This window comes from Amborella trichopoda, chromosome 8 (genome assembly GCF_054954075.1).
Source record: "Amborella trichopoda isolate Santa Cruz 75 chromosome 8, AtrichopodaSantaCruz75HAP2 v2.0, whole genome shotgun sequence".
Taxonomy (NCBI): Eukaryota; Viridiplantae; Streptophyta; class Magnoliopsida; order Amborellales; family Amborellaceae; genus Amborella; species Amborella trichopoda.
This window is the reverse complement of record NC_142343.1, coordinates 34,396,598-34,413,011: the sequence shown is the minus strand read 5'-3', so window position 1 is coordinate 34,413,011 and position 16,414 is coordinate 34,396,598. Positions and strand designations below refer to the sequence as shown.

At 37.2% G+C, this 16,414-nt stretch overlaps 2 protein-coding genes across 3 annotated transcripts; one reads left to right on the top strand and one right to left on the bottom strand.

Annotated features, from left to right (window-relative positions):
- The first annotated feature begins 2,849 nt into the window (after window positions 1-2,849).
- LOC18423502 (putative 38.1 kDa protein) lies at window positions 2,850-6,632 on the top strand. 2 transcript variants are annotated; one of them, XM_011628821.3, is made up of 9 exons: window positions 2,855-3,235; window positions 3,840-3,895; window positions 5,111-5,225; window positions 5,292-5,402; window positions 5,506-5,684; window positions 5,845-5,904; window positions 5,979-6,138; window positions 6,224-6,292; window positions 6,423-6,632. In XM_011628821.3, the coding sequence occupies exons 1-9, from the start codon at window positions 3,110-3,112 to the stop codon at window positions 6,519-6,521; spliced, it is 975 nt and encodes a 324-aa protein (XP_011627123.2). In that variant the 5' UTR covers window positions 2,855-3,109; the 3' UTR covers window positions 6,522-6,632. The 2 variants fall into 2 exon arrangements, with proteins under 2 accessions (XP_088730343.1, XP_011627123.2); XM_088874217.1 differs by having other exon boundaries at window positions 2,850-3,235; window positions 5,111-5,402.
- A 155-nt stretch (window positions 6,633-6,787) lies between these two features.
- LOC18423503 (uncharacterized) lies at window positions 6,788-15,307 on the bottom strand. The gene is made up of 4 exons (XM_006828104.4): window positions 14,716-15,307; window positions 13,986-14,055; window positions 13,800-13,886; window positions 6,788-7,099 (listed from the first exon to the last, which is right to left on the bottom strand). Exons 1-3 carry the CDS (start codon window positions 15,019-15,021, stop codon window positions 13,834-13,836), a joined length of 429 nt encoding a protein of 142 aa, XP_006828167.3. The 5' UTR covers window positions 15,022-15,307; the 3' UTR covers window positions 6,788-7,099; window positions 13,800-13,833.
- Window positions 15,308-16,414: the final 1,107 nt, after the last annotated feature.

Genomic DNA, 16,414 nt, shown 5'->3' with positions numbered 1-16,414 from the left:
TGTTTCATGCTTTATTTATCATATTATGATTCGTGCTCTCTCCTATTTTGTTTCGAGCTGGATAAGTACACGATCTTAGTGGGATCTAACTTTTAGGATTCTTATTTCAGCATCTAAGAGAGTTCTTAAATCCTAACAAGTGGCTTCAGAGCGCATGTTTCAGGACAAAGATAGTGTTTGTGCATTTGGTTGAAGAAAAGCACATGACAAAGTACGAGTGTTTTATTTGAGGTGGAGAAATATGATGGCAAATACTATTTTTCAATGATTGATTTTTTGAAATATATGTATTTATCAATGATTGATTTTTTGACACATGAAATGCCTAGGACTTAGCAGCAGCTAACTTCTGAATATGAGAACTAATCTGTTGAAGTAATTGTTCCCTCCTTGTTAAACTTGAATGGGAAAGCCTCTGATTGCGTTCTACCTATAAAAACCAAATAGTTGTGAAGAAAAAAGAAGTCTAAATATTGAAGAATCCATGGATTTGACTCTGAAAGATAACCAACTTATCAAGACAATAGGAATAGAAGAGCCATAAATAAAGTGCTTAGTACACCGCCATGCAAAAGATCTTCATATAACATGTGAAAAATCACAGAGGAAAAGTAGATTGCAAGGACTATCGTCATTGATTTTACAAAAAGGGCGTACAGGATGAGCCATGGCTATCCCACGCTGCTGTAGGAGAGAGAGTGGTAATCGATAGTGAATGGGCCAACCAAGAGAACCATTTCACTCGGGGATGACATTTTGATGACCACAAATTTCTGAAAATCGGCAGCCATTGTCAGACTATTGGTGAAGATAAGCTCAAATGTGTTGAATGAATACAAAGAAATTGCAACAACAAGTGCTCATAAACTTATTAGCGTTTGTGTTGCCAAAAGGAAAACCAATAAATCCCAGGGCCCCTTAGTTTATATAGGTAGCAACGGCTAACAGAGTACAAAAACCGGATTACTACGAGATTGAACATCATGATCATCTCTTCTATTACATGTGCTTTTGTGAGTGAGGTGCTTTTGTGAGTGAGATTTGGAAAGTAATCATGTGGCAATTCAACAATCCATAGTTGGCTTGAAGATCAAGAGTTCTAAAGCTCCATAAGAAGTTTAATAATAAATTCCTAGACCAGTTTCATAATCAAAAGGCCCAACAATTCGGTTCCAAATGAAGTTATTTCATTTCCCACTCTAATTTTGGGTCATATCACAATAAACTAAACTAAATGGCAAGTAAAAGATGACTATCATCACATCATCCTTGGGACATTAAAGGAGATAATATGAAAATTTCAAAATAGCATCCCAAAAGCAAAGAAAATCCCCAAGGAATGCAAAAGAAAAAACCATATGAAAGATGGGGGGATACAAATTCCAAACAGTTGTCATGTGAGAGAGGAAACATGTGGTATGGTCATTATATACATTACTTTCCTAAATATTGCAAATTCTACAATTAAACTAATACAACCGGTGCATTTCACCCAAGAAACCCCACTAGTGCAGCCAAAGAAAACCCAAGCACAAAACTATAATGAAATTAAAAACAATAAAAATAGATTAGGTAAACAACTGTAATTTTGTTTCAACATATGATAATGGATCTACGAAAATAGAAAAGGGAAACGTTTCTATACTTCCCCTATAGCATAGAAGATCTATGCTTCCCTTACTATCCAGCCGTCTAATTTTGATCAAGAGAGTCACTCACCGTTTGATTTTAGATCCGACGTCTCAAAGTATTTTTTTTTTATTTTTTATTTTATACATATTATATGAATATGAAAGTTGGTACATGTCATCTTGTCATTGGGTCGTACCTATAAAAATATTAAAAATAATTTTTCGATAAAATATAATGACCAAAATATCCCTTGAATCTTTTAAGGGTATTTTGATCATTTTATTTTATTGGAAATATTTTTTTATATTTTTTTACAAGAGCGAATTTAATTGAGGATTAGAGTTCAAAATTTGGTGTCAAAATAGTTTATAGAAAAAAAAAAATAGTGTAGAGACATGACATTGTGATTAAGGAAATCTTAGCCCTCCATTCAGAATGGACGGTTGGATAAGGAGAAGTATATAAGTTTTATGCTGTAGGGGAAGCATACAAAGCTTGCCCAATAGAAAAATAGGAAACCACATGCTTATGAAAATTCAAATAATAACATTTTTTAAAAATTCAAAAAGGATCCAGTTTCTATAAGGCCTAGGTTTTAATGAAAACACAATAACGCATCATCTCGAATCTTTGTCTGGGAAGCATTTTGTGCATTGGAAATCTCCATAATGGCTCTGAAATAATTTTCCAACGACTACTATGAAATTCAAAGCTAAAAAGTAGTATAGATCTTATGGATCCACTAACACTTATTTTTTTCTGTGAAATGGATGGTCTAGATAATGTGTTACAATATACATAATTTTTAATGTTTGAAAGAATGATTAATTTGAAAGTTTTTAGACACAATTTTTGGTGAATTTTGAAGTGAAGTTTTACTTGTATTTTCTAGAGTGGTATACCTATTCACGTATTTTTCATTAAAAAAGAAAAAAAATGAATTCTTTTCCATACTCATGCACGTGCAAACCATATTTTGAAAGCGAAAACCCCACTTTTAAAATCCTAAAGAACCCGATGCTTTCCTCCCTTCTCACGCCATTCATTTCCGTGAGTCCAAATTCTCTTTCCTAAGCTTACTAAAAAAAAAAATACATACATTTTTTACAAAAATGCCATGTCATGTTAAAATTAAGCTCTTTAAATGCCTAACCAATCAAACATTGCCACGTTCACATCTGCCATCCCATTGGTCAACCAATATGCCATCTTTTCTTAGGCCTAACGGGGGATAGAAGAAAAAAAATCCCTCTTTTATTTGAAGTTTTTGACATAAAAAATCCTGAAAGAGAAATTAAATCTCTCTCTAGTGGCCATCCTTCAGACTTTAACATAAAAAATCCTCAGGGAGAGATTAAATCTCTGTAATCGCCATCCTTCAAAGCATCAAAGGGCTGTTCTCTCTCATCCCCAACCTCTTGAAAACCATCCTGTTGGATCCAATCTTTGATATCCCCTCTTCATCTTCTCTCTCATCATGGGAAACGCTCTCAGATTTCTGTGTGGGAATTGTTGCAAACCCGAAGAAGAGCCCGAGCCCCCCCATCACTCAGGTCTTCATGCTCTTGCCCGTGATATCTCCCACTTTGATGCCACAACCCAGGTTCCTTTTCTTCTTCTTCTTCATCTCCATGTACAAGTTCAATGAATGCTTCTCTATATTCAATTACTAGTTAATGACATCTATGGGATATGAATTCATCCAAATTCACCATCGACAATTGATTATTTTGAGGGTTGGTGTATTTTTTTTGGGTAAGTTGTTTAGGGCGTATTTGAGAAAACTATTTTCCAAGAAAATATATGGTAAACTACAAGTCTAAAAGAAAAGTAGATGTAGAAAACTCTGGCTGGAAGCTGAGTATTCTTATTTAATAACCTCTGAAAACGAAAAAAATCTTGGGCAAAGAGAGATTAAGGGGGAAGAGAGATGGTGAGGTTAGAAAAAAATAAAAAAGGGGGACGAGGGGATCTTTTTTTATGAGAAATCGGTCGCCAGTTTAGTTTCCCCAAGAATCCGAAAAAACGTGGAAATGGAGAGAAATGAAGGGCTCCAAATTTCCATGATTTTCCCCTTTTCTAGACAGGAAAAGTGTTATTTTCTTAGTTACCATACAGCCTCAACTACTTTCTGGTCATTCACACACTTAATTTACCACCAATTAGTTACGTGAGCTCAATCAAATGGTAATTTGCAATTTTTGAAGGTCCCTGAAGGATTAAGTCAGCACGTTGTCTCCTCGAAGAAGGCACAAGCTAACTGGTAAGCATCTCTCCCCCAATTACCTCTAGTTTCACATAAAATATTTTAGCTATCCCTCCCCTCTCCTTTAATTTTGTGATTACAGTATTTAATCCTCTAAATTTAGATTCTCTTATAGCTGGGAAATGGGAAGTTGTACTAGAGGGTATTTCGGTCATTTTCAGGACCTGGTTTCAATACACGCTGTTTCCGTTGATATTGAAAATGGTGCTTTGGGCGGCCATGCTCTTTAGTGGAAATGACCGAGGAACCCCAACTACTTTAGAGAGACACTATTAGCCTTGATCTTATGAGACTTGGTTGATGATGCTCATTTCCATGTTTTTTTCGTTATTTGGGAAAATGTAAAGTATTGGTTGATAGTTTGTTTGCACGTTTGTGCATCTGATTAAGGAGATTGGGGTGGACTTGCCATTTTTGTTAGGGGTAGCAACGAGTCTGGTTTGGCTGGACTCGGACTCAAATAGTATTCAGATCCAGGTTTTGGACTCTGACACACTTTTTAAGTCCAAAATTTGAACTCATACCCGACTTGAGATCGGGTCTACCCATCGAGTCCTCGACGGGATCGAGTCCATAGCCACCTTATGACTATCAACTTTTTCCTTTTTCTTTTTTTGCCCTTTTTTTCACCATCATATACCCATATTACGTATTAGTGGCATCATTTACAATATTGCACAACATTTATAAATACCCACATTCCTTACTGTTTTATGTAATAACTGGAAATTTCTAAGAAACAAACGTATTGGCAACATTTATGAATACCCACATATACCATGATTATCCGGGTCGGGTCTGACTAGACCCGGACCCAAATAATATTTGGGTCTATGTTTTGGATCTGGACCCGACATTTCGTATCCAAATTTTAAACCCATACCCAGATTGGAGTTCAGGTCTTCCCGTCAAGGTTTGGTCAGGTCCATTGCCACTCCTAATTCTTGTCAGTACTAATAGGGGTGAAAATCGGCTAGGCCTCCCCCGGTCAGCCCAGTCCTAAAAAATTAAGGCCTAGGCCAAAAAATGTGGCATGAGGGCCAGGCCATGGCTGGACAACTACTGCCCGAGCATAGGGTCAAGCTGCGCTGGGCCATGGCTGGCCTAGTTCGGCCCGGCCAGCCATGTTTTTCTTTGTTTGTCGGCCCTATGTGGACTCGGGTCAGGGCTGGCCTAATTGCTAATTTCCCTTTGCATTTGCAATGGTTGAAGGTATAGAAAACTATCAGAAGCATGGAAGGAATCCAGATCACCACCCAATACACCTGGTGATGCGTCACAATTTGTTGTTTCGACATTGAAGAGACATCAGAAAGCAGACGTAGAGGTGGCCCCACTCCCTCCCTCCCTCTCCCTCTCTCTCTCTCTCTCATGTAAAGTATTGCATTTGCAGGGTCTTTTAGCATTCTATGGCCTACCCGTTCCCTCCTCAATAGCCCAAGTTCAACCCACAAAACCCACAGCACCCCCAAGAGAAGTGAAGTTTGAGTTACAAACACTACCAGTGAGAGGCCATAAACCTTTCAATTTCAAATATTTAAAACAACTACAAATTGCAAGCACATTTTTCCCTTTGATCTATGATTTGTAACAACGACTAGCACTAGGTCGACGCCAAATGTGTAGCTGATGGGGACACGATCACCATTTACGTCGACACGGAGGGGTCATCCCAAGTCCCTAAAGCCATTCACACAGCTGTGAACCAAAGGCATGCAGCCCGTGCTAAGAGAAACTACGTGGAAGCCGATGCCGTACAAAAGCAAATAGTCGATGCCGGATATAGGTAATTTCCTCTGTCTTTGTCATGCACTTCAGTTGAATTTTCTCTCAGTTAATTCCTTTAGTTTCGATAAACTCTCAGTTTGAAACCTGAAGTTTTGCTTTCAATCGATGCCATTTGCCCTTAACCAAATCACAATTTCCAATTGTTAACTCTTGTACAGAGTGTTTGGTGGTCCACATGAAGAGGAAATACTTGCAAAGAAGTATCGAATTCGACTCTGGTGAGGAATTGGTTTGTTTTGGATCGATTTGATTCATGAGGATAATATTCTAATGGTAAACTGGGAATTTACAGCGGAATTGATGCACCAGAGAGTGCCATGCCATATGGGAAGGAGGCGAAGGAAGAGTTGACCAAGTTGGTGCAAGGGAAAAGCTTGAGAGTGATCGTCTACGACGAAGATCGATATGGTCGATCGGTCGGAGATCTGTACTGCAATGGAATTTTTGTCCAAGTGAATCTCTCTCTCTCTCTCTCTCTCTCTCTCTCTCTCTCTCTCATGCACATATGTTAATCCATACCTCATCAATTTGTTTTAGGAGCACATGTTGAAGAAAGGGCTCGCATGGCACTATAAAGCATATGACAAGCGCAACGAGCTTGCTTCAGTAAGCTCCTCTCTCTCTCCTAACCGCTGAAATCCATCCTCTCTCTCTCTCCTAACCGCCGAAATCCATTCTCTCTCTCTCTCTCTCTCTCTCTCAACAACTGAAATCCATATTGATGGGGTCATGACAGTGGGAAAGCGAGGCTCGAGCTGCTCGCAGGGGATTATGGGCATCATCAAACCCTGAGAAACCATGGGATTGGAGAAAAGACAGGCGCAATGAAGCATGATTCATTAAAATAAACATTCTCACAGCTATCAAGCTCACGTTAAAAAATTGTAATCCAATCTAACCTTCCTGTATTATAAAACCAAAATCAATGGAATGGCAAACCAAATAAGTTCTCTCTCCCGCTCTCTCTCAAAGGAGAGCTCCTTTTCAGCTTACCAAAGAAAAGAACAGAGAGCAAACGTAATAATGGCTCCTTTCCAAAGGCCTGGGCATGTGAATAAACCCACTGAACCATTAGCTAATTTTTACAAAAGATGGCAACAATGGAAGAAACAGAGATAATTCCCGAATGGAACATGGCTAACATAGTTTTTTATCAGATACATGAGTAAAACCTCAACATATCCAAAGCCCAAGCCTGCTCTTCTGGGAAACATTCCAATGAGTAGAAACAATCACATGCTGCATATGAAATTTTTTTACAAAAGATGGCAACAATGGAAGAAAAAGAGATAATTCCAGAATGGAACATGGCTAACATAGTTTTTGATCCGATACATGAGTAAAACCTCAGCATATCCAAAGCCCAAGCCTGCTCTTCTGGGAAACATTCCAATGAGTAGAAACAATCACATGCTGCATATGAAAAAGGAATCAATTTAGCTACTTTAGCAGGCAGGCAGGAGCTTAAAAAGATTGCTGTACTAAAGATATCGAGGTAAAGGATTAATATATGAATGCTGCTACTTCTTTCAACATAACAAATTTATAATTATGCACCGAGGAGCCCATTGATCAGAATGGCACCTATGGTATTAAAGGAAACTATAGCTTGAGCTGACCTTAAATTTTCAGGTATCTATAGAATAGGATAGACTAAAACCTACATAGCAGCTTATAGCATTGATGCAGCTATGATGCACCTTAGGTGTCATGGCATGCACACAGTAATGAGATATGATGAAAATTTTGATAGAGAACTTATAATTTGATGTTATTCATAATGCAACTCCAGGAAATAAGAGGTTTTTGTTGGGGGTGGGGGAGGTGGGGTTAAGAAGGCCCCTCTTCTTCTACTTCAAATTCCTTGCAAATGTTTGAGAGGGTACAATGTGATAAAGCACCCCCAAGTGCAAGTTATATATGGGCATGGTAGGGAACAAGAGGAAATTCTGGGATTCTAACTTTTCACACTATGGAAAATGTGGGGTGTTGACGTTAAAATAACTCCTAATATGAAACAATGTTTTGAAAGGAAAAGAAAATATATTATCAATTGGAATAAAAGGAAGATGGCATGAGCTTAATATATACAAATAAAAAAGTGTCGCACAAGGGTGAAGTTAAACCACAAGTTCAAAGGTTTTTTTCTTTTATAGAAAAATGACAAGCATTTCCGGACATTGAAATGTTGCATACACATCAAACATAATAAAATAAAAATATATAAGATGTAGTCTACCGTGCATTAGATCCATGGAACTTAGATATCAAAGTGCACAATTTGTCAAAACAAAGTTATCCCCAGACACACCTAAACCCTACTCTCAGTATAGCATTAGTAAGTATAGGCATCTACATAATATATACACTTAAGAGTGTGCAAAAGCATCCCTTCCAATAGATTGACTATGGCACACCCAACAAAAAATTGGGGCGTACATGCATCTTTATATGGCGAATCCAACAAAAATAAAATGTAATTCAAATAAAAAATAAACGAAATACTCTTGAAACATTTCTGGGTATTCTGGCAAAATTTCTATTTGAATCAATTTTTTTTTATTTGGTGCACCCTTATTAGATGCATGTACGCCCCACTTTTCATGTGAATAAAATTTGTAAGAGAACTTAAAAAATAATATACAATATCAATTTTGGAGCCATCAGATAGGCCTAAGTTCTCAACCATTCAAGGGTGATAGGCCTAAGCATCCACATAATGTGGACGCAAGACCAACAAATTTAGTAAAGTACAATATCATATAGTATGAAAGGTTAACTTTCTCAAAAAAAAAAAATTATATAGAATGAGATCTGGTCACTGGTCATGGTGTTGACAGTTGCAAAAGGACTTTCCAGGTTCGAATCCCACTGCTGACTCCCAAAAGAATAAATAAAAATATAGTATGGAATGCTACAAAATACAGTTATTTATTCATCATATATATGTGTGCCGACAGATATCCACACTGCCATAATTTCCTGTATCCAAGGTGTTTTTCATACAGGATTTTGAGTTGAGGCTTAAAAGCGAAAAACGAAAAAACAGGTTGGAACCACCCAGCATCCCCTATGATATCTACCAAGGATCTACACTTAATTTTGGCAAAGGAAAATTGTTTCATGCGTTGGGGGATGCATTTCTACATTTGTGTCTCCCAAGGTATAAAGCATCCATCTTAAAGATAGATACAAATGGGTGGTCCATCTAAAAAAAGTTGAAACTAACGGTCCAAATGTTTTCTACATAAAATTATTATTTTTAATTTTTAAAATTTATTCATTTTTTCATATTCATGATCCCCATGTTAGAGATTATATATCCTCAAAAATTGGGTCCAAAAATCCATCTCAAAAATTGATTTTTTAGAGGGGACTCATTTCTACATGAACTCATAGAAACCGCGTCCTTTAGAAAAATAGGTTGTTCATGTCAAACTGGGACCAAATAAATAAATTTTTAAAGCAAGAATATAGAGAAAGATGAAGCGTGTAATGGTGTTTGGAGACAACCTTGTGGGGTGTAGCACAAGGCCATACTATGATACCATCTAATTTTGGTTTAGGGTTCCAACAACAGGGCACCCCACAGAGAACCTGTGGGTTTTTCAGAGCCACCATTTTCACTGCTCTCCCCTTCTGCCTAGAACCCTTCTCTAAAAAACCCTGGAAAATCAAGAAATCAAGTCCAAATAGAAAAAAAATTTAAATCTTTGTACACCTAGAACAATCACAGAAAGAAAATGGGTGTTGCCTTAAATAAGTAAAATAACTAAGAAAGAGATCTTGATCATTTTGTGATGGAGAACCATGAACAATCAGTCTCCTCTTCTGATGAGAGAACCTCTCTGTATTAAGCCTACAAGAAGAACTATCCCCTAAACCCTAGAGAATAGGGAAAGGAGAAGTGGAAGAGATGTTTTGGAGAAACAGAAGTGGAGGAGATGTAAAGATTTTTAGTTGATCAATAAACATACATAACATTGGGAGTTGAGTGATTTCGTTACTGACCATAAAACAAATAAAAGATACAGATTATTTTCAACATTAAGTTTATCGAGGGAATTGCCATGTCTCATTCAAGAAATGTTGTTGTCTCTTGAGAACCAAGTTCCTAGTCTTCATTGTTGAAGAACAGTGCGTTGATACAAAGAGGAAAGCCCACATAGATTGGAATGATATCATCCATAAAGTAAACTCCTTACACATTAAACACTTTGAATGATTTCCAACATCTCTTCCACAATCATACTACCAATCACCATCGCCTCCAACATTTGAACATTCCCAAGTCTCCTTTTATGAGTAGCTCACACTAATTGGTTGTTATTTCTATATAAATTTTTGCCGATAGTGGGAAGCGTTTCCCCCCGAGGAAAATGACTGTACTTGAACATGCCCCAGGGACCACTTCACACAAATTTGTAAATTTCCATATCAATGAGAATTAAATACATACAGACATACACACAACACACACACACACACAAACAGCCACAGCCACGCCCACACCCACACCCACACATGCACCGCACAATCAATGAGACTTAAAGTTAACAATACATGCATATATATACATACACATGCCTATACGCGTGCGCGCACACAGAAACAAACACTATTTGTATCTGCATCCACCTCAAACAACAAATCCATCCCTTGTGAAGCCAACTCACCAATCACTTTTCACACTTCTATTGTGTGGTCGCATGCCAAAACACATTGAATATCTCACGATAATAAAAAATTAGGCAACCTTCCCAAAAGTGTTAAAACCTTTAGAAGGTTAATGATTTGTGATTCAATCTCAACCATATATGCTATATTTATATATTTTCCTCAAGAAACTTCTTCTAACATCTTTCCATGCCTCTTTCAAACAAGATCTTTCTATTTTTTCTCAACTTCTGGACCTATAATCTGCAGCAATAGGAAAGTCCCCCCATCTCTGCCATTCTCATGAGTTATCTTACAGCCACCAAAACATAGTAATTCACCATTAGAAGCCTTCTTATATCATCTTGAAGCTCCTAGCACCCCTCATCAATATTTTAGAACATAGAACACTAAAATCAGCATCTTCACCGCCACATTCCATGTTTACGAGCTATGTCCTAAAGTCATCTTGCAATAATCTCCAACATTGCAATCCCAACTACCTAACCTTTGCCCAACTCACCTTACTCTATTGTATTAAACCTCCTTTGCAAATTACATTCTGATTGGATCAGATGTAGTCCCAAAAGTACAAGTTCACCACATGCTCCTTATTCCTTCCTATCTGCTCACAATGACCTTGATATATTTGGCAAAATGCCACCCAAATGCTATGGATTTTGCCTGGATCACTTAATCACTTAGTATAAGCCCCATTTTGAAAGTTGCACCACCTTTTAAATAAAAAATAAACCCAAGTGCAAATTAACCTCGAGGACAACATACCCATGCAATAGGCTCACGGTCAACTTGACATCAACACTATAGGCACCTCCAAACCCCTTGAGATTTGGGAAAACATTTTACAATGGTATTTCAAACATTTTCACCAATTCCTACATTCTAGGCCATTTGGACACCATTTGGTCCAACATGTCAAGTTCACTGCAAGGCACTATTCATGGCACTGTAGCTTCACAGTGGACCCGACGAAAGCCTTGATTTCCACACCAAATGTCCTGATTTTCAATGGCCAATATTCTGACTCAACTGGAAACCAACATCACATATTTCTAAGCTAGGGACTACATGGTCATTTTGCATTGTTGTAGAGCATGTCATAAAACACCCCCAAATGGTTTTTGCCTAAACAGGTGTGAAACAAAGGGTACCTATTGCATCACAAGAGGTAATGTTCCCTATGGATTCGAAGCTTAGTCATAGGGACATCATGCTGGGAAGCCATTCCCTAAAACCAGGGTTCCTAGAGTGATTCCTAGAAAATTCCTAGCATTTCCTTGCACCCTCTACCATAGATATTTTGCAAGTTTTCTCAATACCCAAATTAGAACCACTAAACATCTTCTTGAGATCTACAAATAAAGGGAACTAGAACTGGAGGAGCCACAAATATGTTTATGTGAATGTCAACACCCGAACCCAAGAGTTTTTTCGGTTGTTTGTATATGTGACGATGGGTCACACTAAGGAGGACTGCCTAAATATCCTTACACAAAAGTCACATGGGAGTTTGGATTTAGTCTTCAATGTGCTTGGAAATTATTCCAAGGACAAGGATATGAAAAAAGGAATATATCTTTCCTAAATGCAAATCAGTAATGGGAATTTTTTTAAAAAAAAATAATTAATCTCATCAGTTGGAAGCACAAGATGTATAAGTATGGGGATTCCTTTTAGAAACAATTAATTGCATAAAATTTCCGATTTTTCTACGGAGAATTAAAGACTGCACAAGAGTGAATTCCCACTTGTATGCAACAAAAAACATAACTTGAAGGTTACATTGAATTTTATGAGCTCAATACCTTGATTCAAACTAACATTTTAAGAAGCCATGATGCATGCTGGAATAGTCTGTGTTAGCTTTAATGTCTTGCAATATGATAAATTAAGTGTTGCCATTGCCAAACAGAGGAACAACAAGAAGTCGGAAGCATTACGTCAACTACTAAATAGAGCCACTTCAAACCAAAATCGTTTGACGCACTACCTCAGCTAAAGGAACCACATCTTGAAATAGAAATCCTGCTCTGAACCAATGTTCCCTTGCTGGTTCCTTTGCAATTTCTAACTGTAAATCACTTACTCATAATCAACAAAAAAAAGAAGAAGCAAGAAAATCATGTACTCTATTCTTCCATCCAAGTTCAAAGAAGGCTTTGGTAGTGAAGCTCATAAATACCATGTGCTAGCCTGTGTCGTATATATAACTAGATACTAACTAAAATTGATGCCATATACTAAAGCTAGGGAATTTTTCTCATGGGGCATACACACTTTCAGCCCCATGGTGATCAGAAACATCAATCATTTCGACCAATTCAGTACTTCCTTAATCCTAGAATTAAGGTATCAAACAATGACTTCAATCTTACAAGCAAACAAAAGCTTAACCAGGGCTAGCTAAACAAAACACAGATGGCAATATAACAAAAGGGAAAAGATTTCCATACTCAGAAATCATGCATAGAAACCCTCAATATGAGTACCCTACAACACAAGCTACATGGCACCATTTCTAAAAATCGATATAACCACACTTTTGTGGCTCACATCTCAAATCATTTCTCCCATTCAGGAACACATTGTTTATTTCTTTACTTCATTAGAAAATAAGGTTCTTTTCCAAAAACCAGTAACCATTATCTTTCTAACCTAGGTGACGGAGAATGCCTAAGAAACATATAAGAGAGGGGAAAGAAGAAAGGAGACAATTTTGTACGACAAACCACTAAGGAATTCCAAAGAATCCATGAAATTTCAACAAGGAATTGTCAAGCAAATGTTAGTTACACAGAACAATAAACCAATGAAAGATTCATGCAACAAGGCTCAATAATGAGAGTTACCCAGAAAAGATAAGTTTCGAGTTTTATTATGCAGAAGCACTCATTAAGTGATCCATCAAGGTTTAAAACTAAAAAGCCCTATGTTTCTCTTGTGTCACTTAAAAGCAAAAACGTGACCTTTTCATTTAAGATGCTAATTCCACATTACTGTTCACTAAATTTGGACAAATTATCTCACTATCACAAAAAATATTTTGTAGGGCTCAATCCTATCGACTTTTTATTCCTCTCTTTTATTAGTTCCAAACCTAAAGACATTTTGGTAAGGCACTAAGGTCTGAAATTGGAAGATCACATCGCTCAGAATCACTGTCTGAGTTGAACCTAGTTTACAAATTGCAGAATTTAACCAAAGTCACATTCTTTTTAGCAGCTTGATATTTTAACTCTTAAAGCAAATGATGCAGTCAAGAAAGAACCCAAATATTACAAATACATTAGAAAACATGAAAGAAAATATCATCTCGGGTAAAATATGACGACGATACTTGCAGATGCAAATCGCCCAAAAAACAATTACCCAGCATATAAAGTTGAGAGAATCCAACTCACTTCAAAGTTATTTTTTTTATTTTTAAATAACTCACATCAACATTAGTAGTAAACGAAGAGGAGCCTCCTCTACTTTTGTTCGTTTATTTGTTCATCTGAATCTGAATCACTGGCATTGTACCCTGCATAAGGTTAGACAATCAAAATTGCTGAAAAGCCAACAAAAGAAGGAAAAGAATCGAAATGGACTTAAATTTGATGAAAATGCTCTTATCGCTAACCTGGATGCTTGTCGCTAACCTTCCAAACTGAAGACCGGTTCTTCGAAGCTTTTGTGAGCCATGCCCTACCCTAAGACACCCACAACCCCATATAAGATTAAAGAAACTAATGACAAAAAACAAAAAATCAACAGGCACAAAAATTCCCTCCATAAAAATAAATATTAAAAAGATAAAGATAAAAGAAACCAAGCCATAACCCAAAAAAGGCGCACTTCAACTATCTCCCTACAGCATCACAACACATATTGACAAATCAAATCACCTCCAAATTCGACCCAAATTACAAATTTCATGGAAAATCCAAAATTATGAAAACTAAAAGTTCAAACATGAATTAACAAACCCACGAGATCATAGATAACCAAAGGAACCCAGATCAACAAAAGAGATCGTGATTCAGAAAACCCCAACTCTGCCTTGGATCGCAAAACCCAAAAAGCCACTAAAACCAGGAAAGATTAAATAAAAGAGAAAAATACTGAGACTAAACCAAAACCCAAAGATGTCGACTTTTTGAAAGGACAAACTTTAAAAACACAAAATCCAATAATCTTCAAAAGAAAAGAACAAAACCAAAGAACCTCATTCAAAACTAAGAAGAGCCCAACAAAACCCACAAGAAGAAAAACAATTAATCCACCATATAAAACACAAATAACAAAAAAAAAAAAAAAAGAGAGAAAGGAAGAACAATCAAACCAAACAAACAGAGAAATATTATATGCACCTTTTGGGCATCACGAGGAATACCATAGCCACTGTAATACATCTGTCCAACAAGGACCTGCATCGAACTATCGCCTGCTCTTGCTTCTTTAAGGGTGTCTTGAAACCATCGTTTAACACAGTCGGCCACGACCTCAGAAAGGGGCAACCTGTTATGGTTTTGTGGACTCTGAGTCATTGGAACTTCTTGAAACGGTTTTGTTTTGGGGAATTTCGATTTGGGTTTTGCTGAGCTGCTGCTTTTGGGGGGCTTCACTTTGGCAACGTTATGGAATCTGGAGACAGAGAGAAGGGAAAGCCTGCCCATAAACAGAGAGCGCTGTAGGGAGAGAAAGGCCTAGAGAGAGAAAGCGAAACTTTGGACATGAAAAGAATCAAGAGAGAGAGAGAAAGCTTTGCTGTTAATTTACTTAAAAAATGAGAGAGAGAGAGAGAGAGAGAATCCGGGAAGAAGTAGAAGCACGAGAGGAAATTGATGGATACGAAAACGAAAGATACTGTTTGAGAGGAAATTGGATACTGACTGGAACAGAGGTAGAGGCCAAATGCCCTAGTCGTCATCTCCAAGGAACTCGATCACCGTCCACTTTTTTCGGAATTCCAAAACGTAAAAATAAATAAATAAAATAAAATTCTCCAAAAGACGCCCACCTCAAAAATTTCAATGAAAGAGGTCGTTTGAAATGATCATCGAAAGAAGTTGTATCAAATTTTGGAAATACTCCATTTTGTAAAGTATTTTTTGGACCTTTAATTTTTAAGATTTTTAATGTTTTTATAGATCTACTATATCTACACTATTTTTTTAACTTTAAATTTTATAATTAAATATAAATATATATTTTAAGGCTGTAACAAAGATTTTTTCTATTAAAATTACATTTCTAAATACTTTTTAAAAGTGGGTTTTACTTTGATTGTTCATAGGCTCGGCTCTACACAAACTGCACCTTATCCAAAACATGTCACTATAGACTTCAGAAAAAAAAATAGTCCACGTAATCAAAACAAGAAGGAAAAAGTTTAATATAAGTACTAAGACTCTAAACAATCATATTAAGGTATACCTCAAAAATTTTATTAAAAAAGGTTGTTTTGATGGCCAAATATCCTTAAATTGATCATCTCCGCCTCCAGATGCATAGGGGTGGCAATGGGTCGGGTCTGGTTGGACCCGGACCTAGACCCGAATGTATTTAGGTCCAGATTTTGGAACCCCCGACCTGTCTGGTCCAACAATTGGACCTATACCCATACCCGTTAGGTCCCGGGTCTTGTTGGGTCCATTGCAACCCTCACCATGAGCTTTTTTTTTTGTTGCCTATGGTGGTAAATAACAGAGAACTGATTTTTAAGGGGTGGGCGATTAGAGATAGAGACATTCGAGATCCAGAGAGAGCTATGTCTCCAAGAAATTGAGAGAGGGACAATTGCATAAAGGGAGGATGACGATAGGGTTTGGTTGTTTGGGGAACCAAGAGAAGACGTGAAGACAAAAAGTATTGAAATGATTTTAGAGTTGGGGCTTTGGCCTTTGGGTAAACTAAAAATTCGGTTCCAAATACCCGTCAGGTACCCGGACCCGAGACTATCTGGGTATCCTTTATTAGACCCAGACACGAGCTGTACCTGCGGTTCCAAAACTTGGACCCATACCTGGATCCATGTCGGGTATACCCAATGGGTATGGGTTAGGTCCA

Bases quoted from the DNA above. Each gene is read 5' to 3' on its own strand.
- LOC18423502 (XM_088874217.1), top strand. From the start codon at position 3,110: ATGGGAAACGCTCTCAGATTTCTGTGTGGGAATTGTTGCAAACCCGAA. The intron at 3,896-5,110 runs GTAAGCATCTCT...CAATGGTTGAAG, and splicing joins AAGAAGGCACAAGCTAACTG to GTATAGAAAACTATCAGAAG. The intron at 6,139-6,223 runs GTGAATCTCTCT...AATTTGTTTTAG, and splicing joins GCAATGGAATTTTTGTCCAA to GAGCACATGTTGAAGAAAGG.
- LOC18423503 (XM_006828104.4), bottom strand. From the start codon at position 15,021: ATGGGCAGGCTTTCCCTTCTCTCTGTCTCCAGATTCCATAACGTTGCC. The intron at 14,056-14,715 runs GTGCATATAATA...TGGGTGTCTTAG, and splicing joins TTCCTCGTGATGCCCAAAAG to GGTAGGGCATGGCTCACAAA. The intron at 13,887-13,985 runs GTTAGCGATAAG...AACCTTATGCAG, and splicing joins GGTTAGCGACAAGCATCCAG to GGTACAATGCCAGTGATTCA.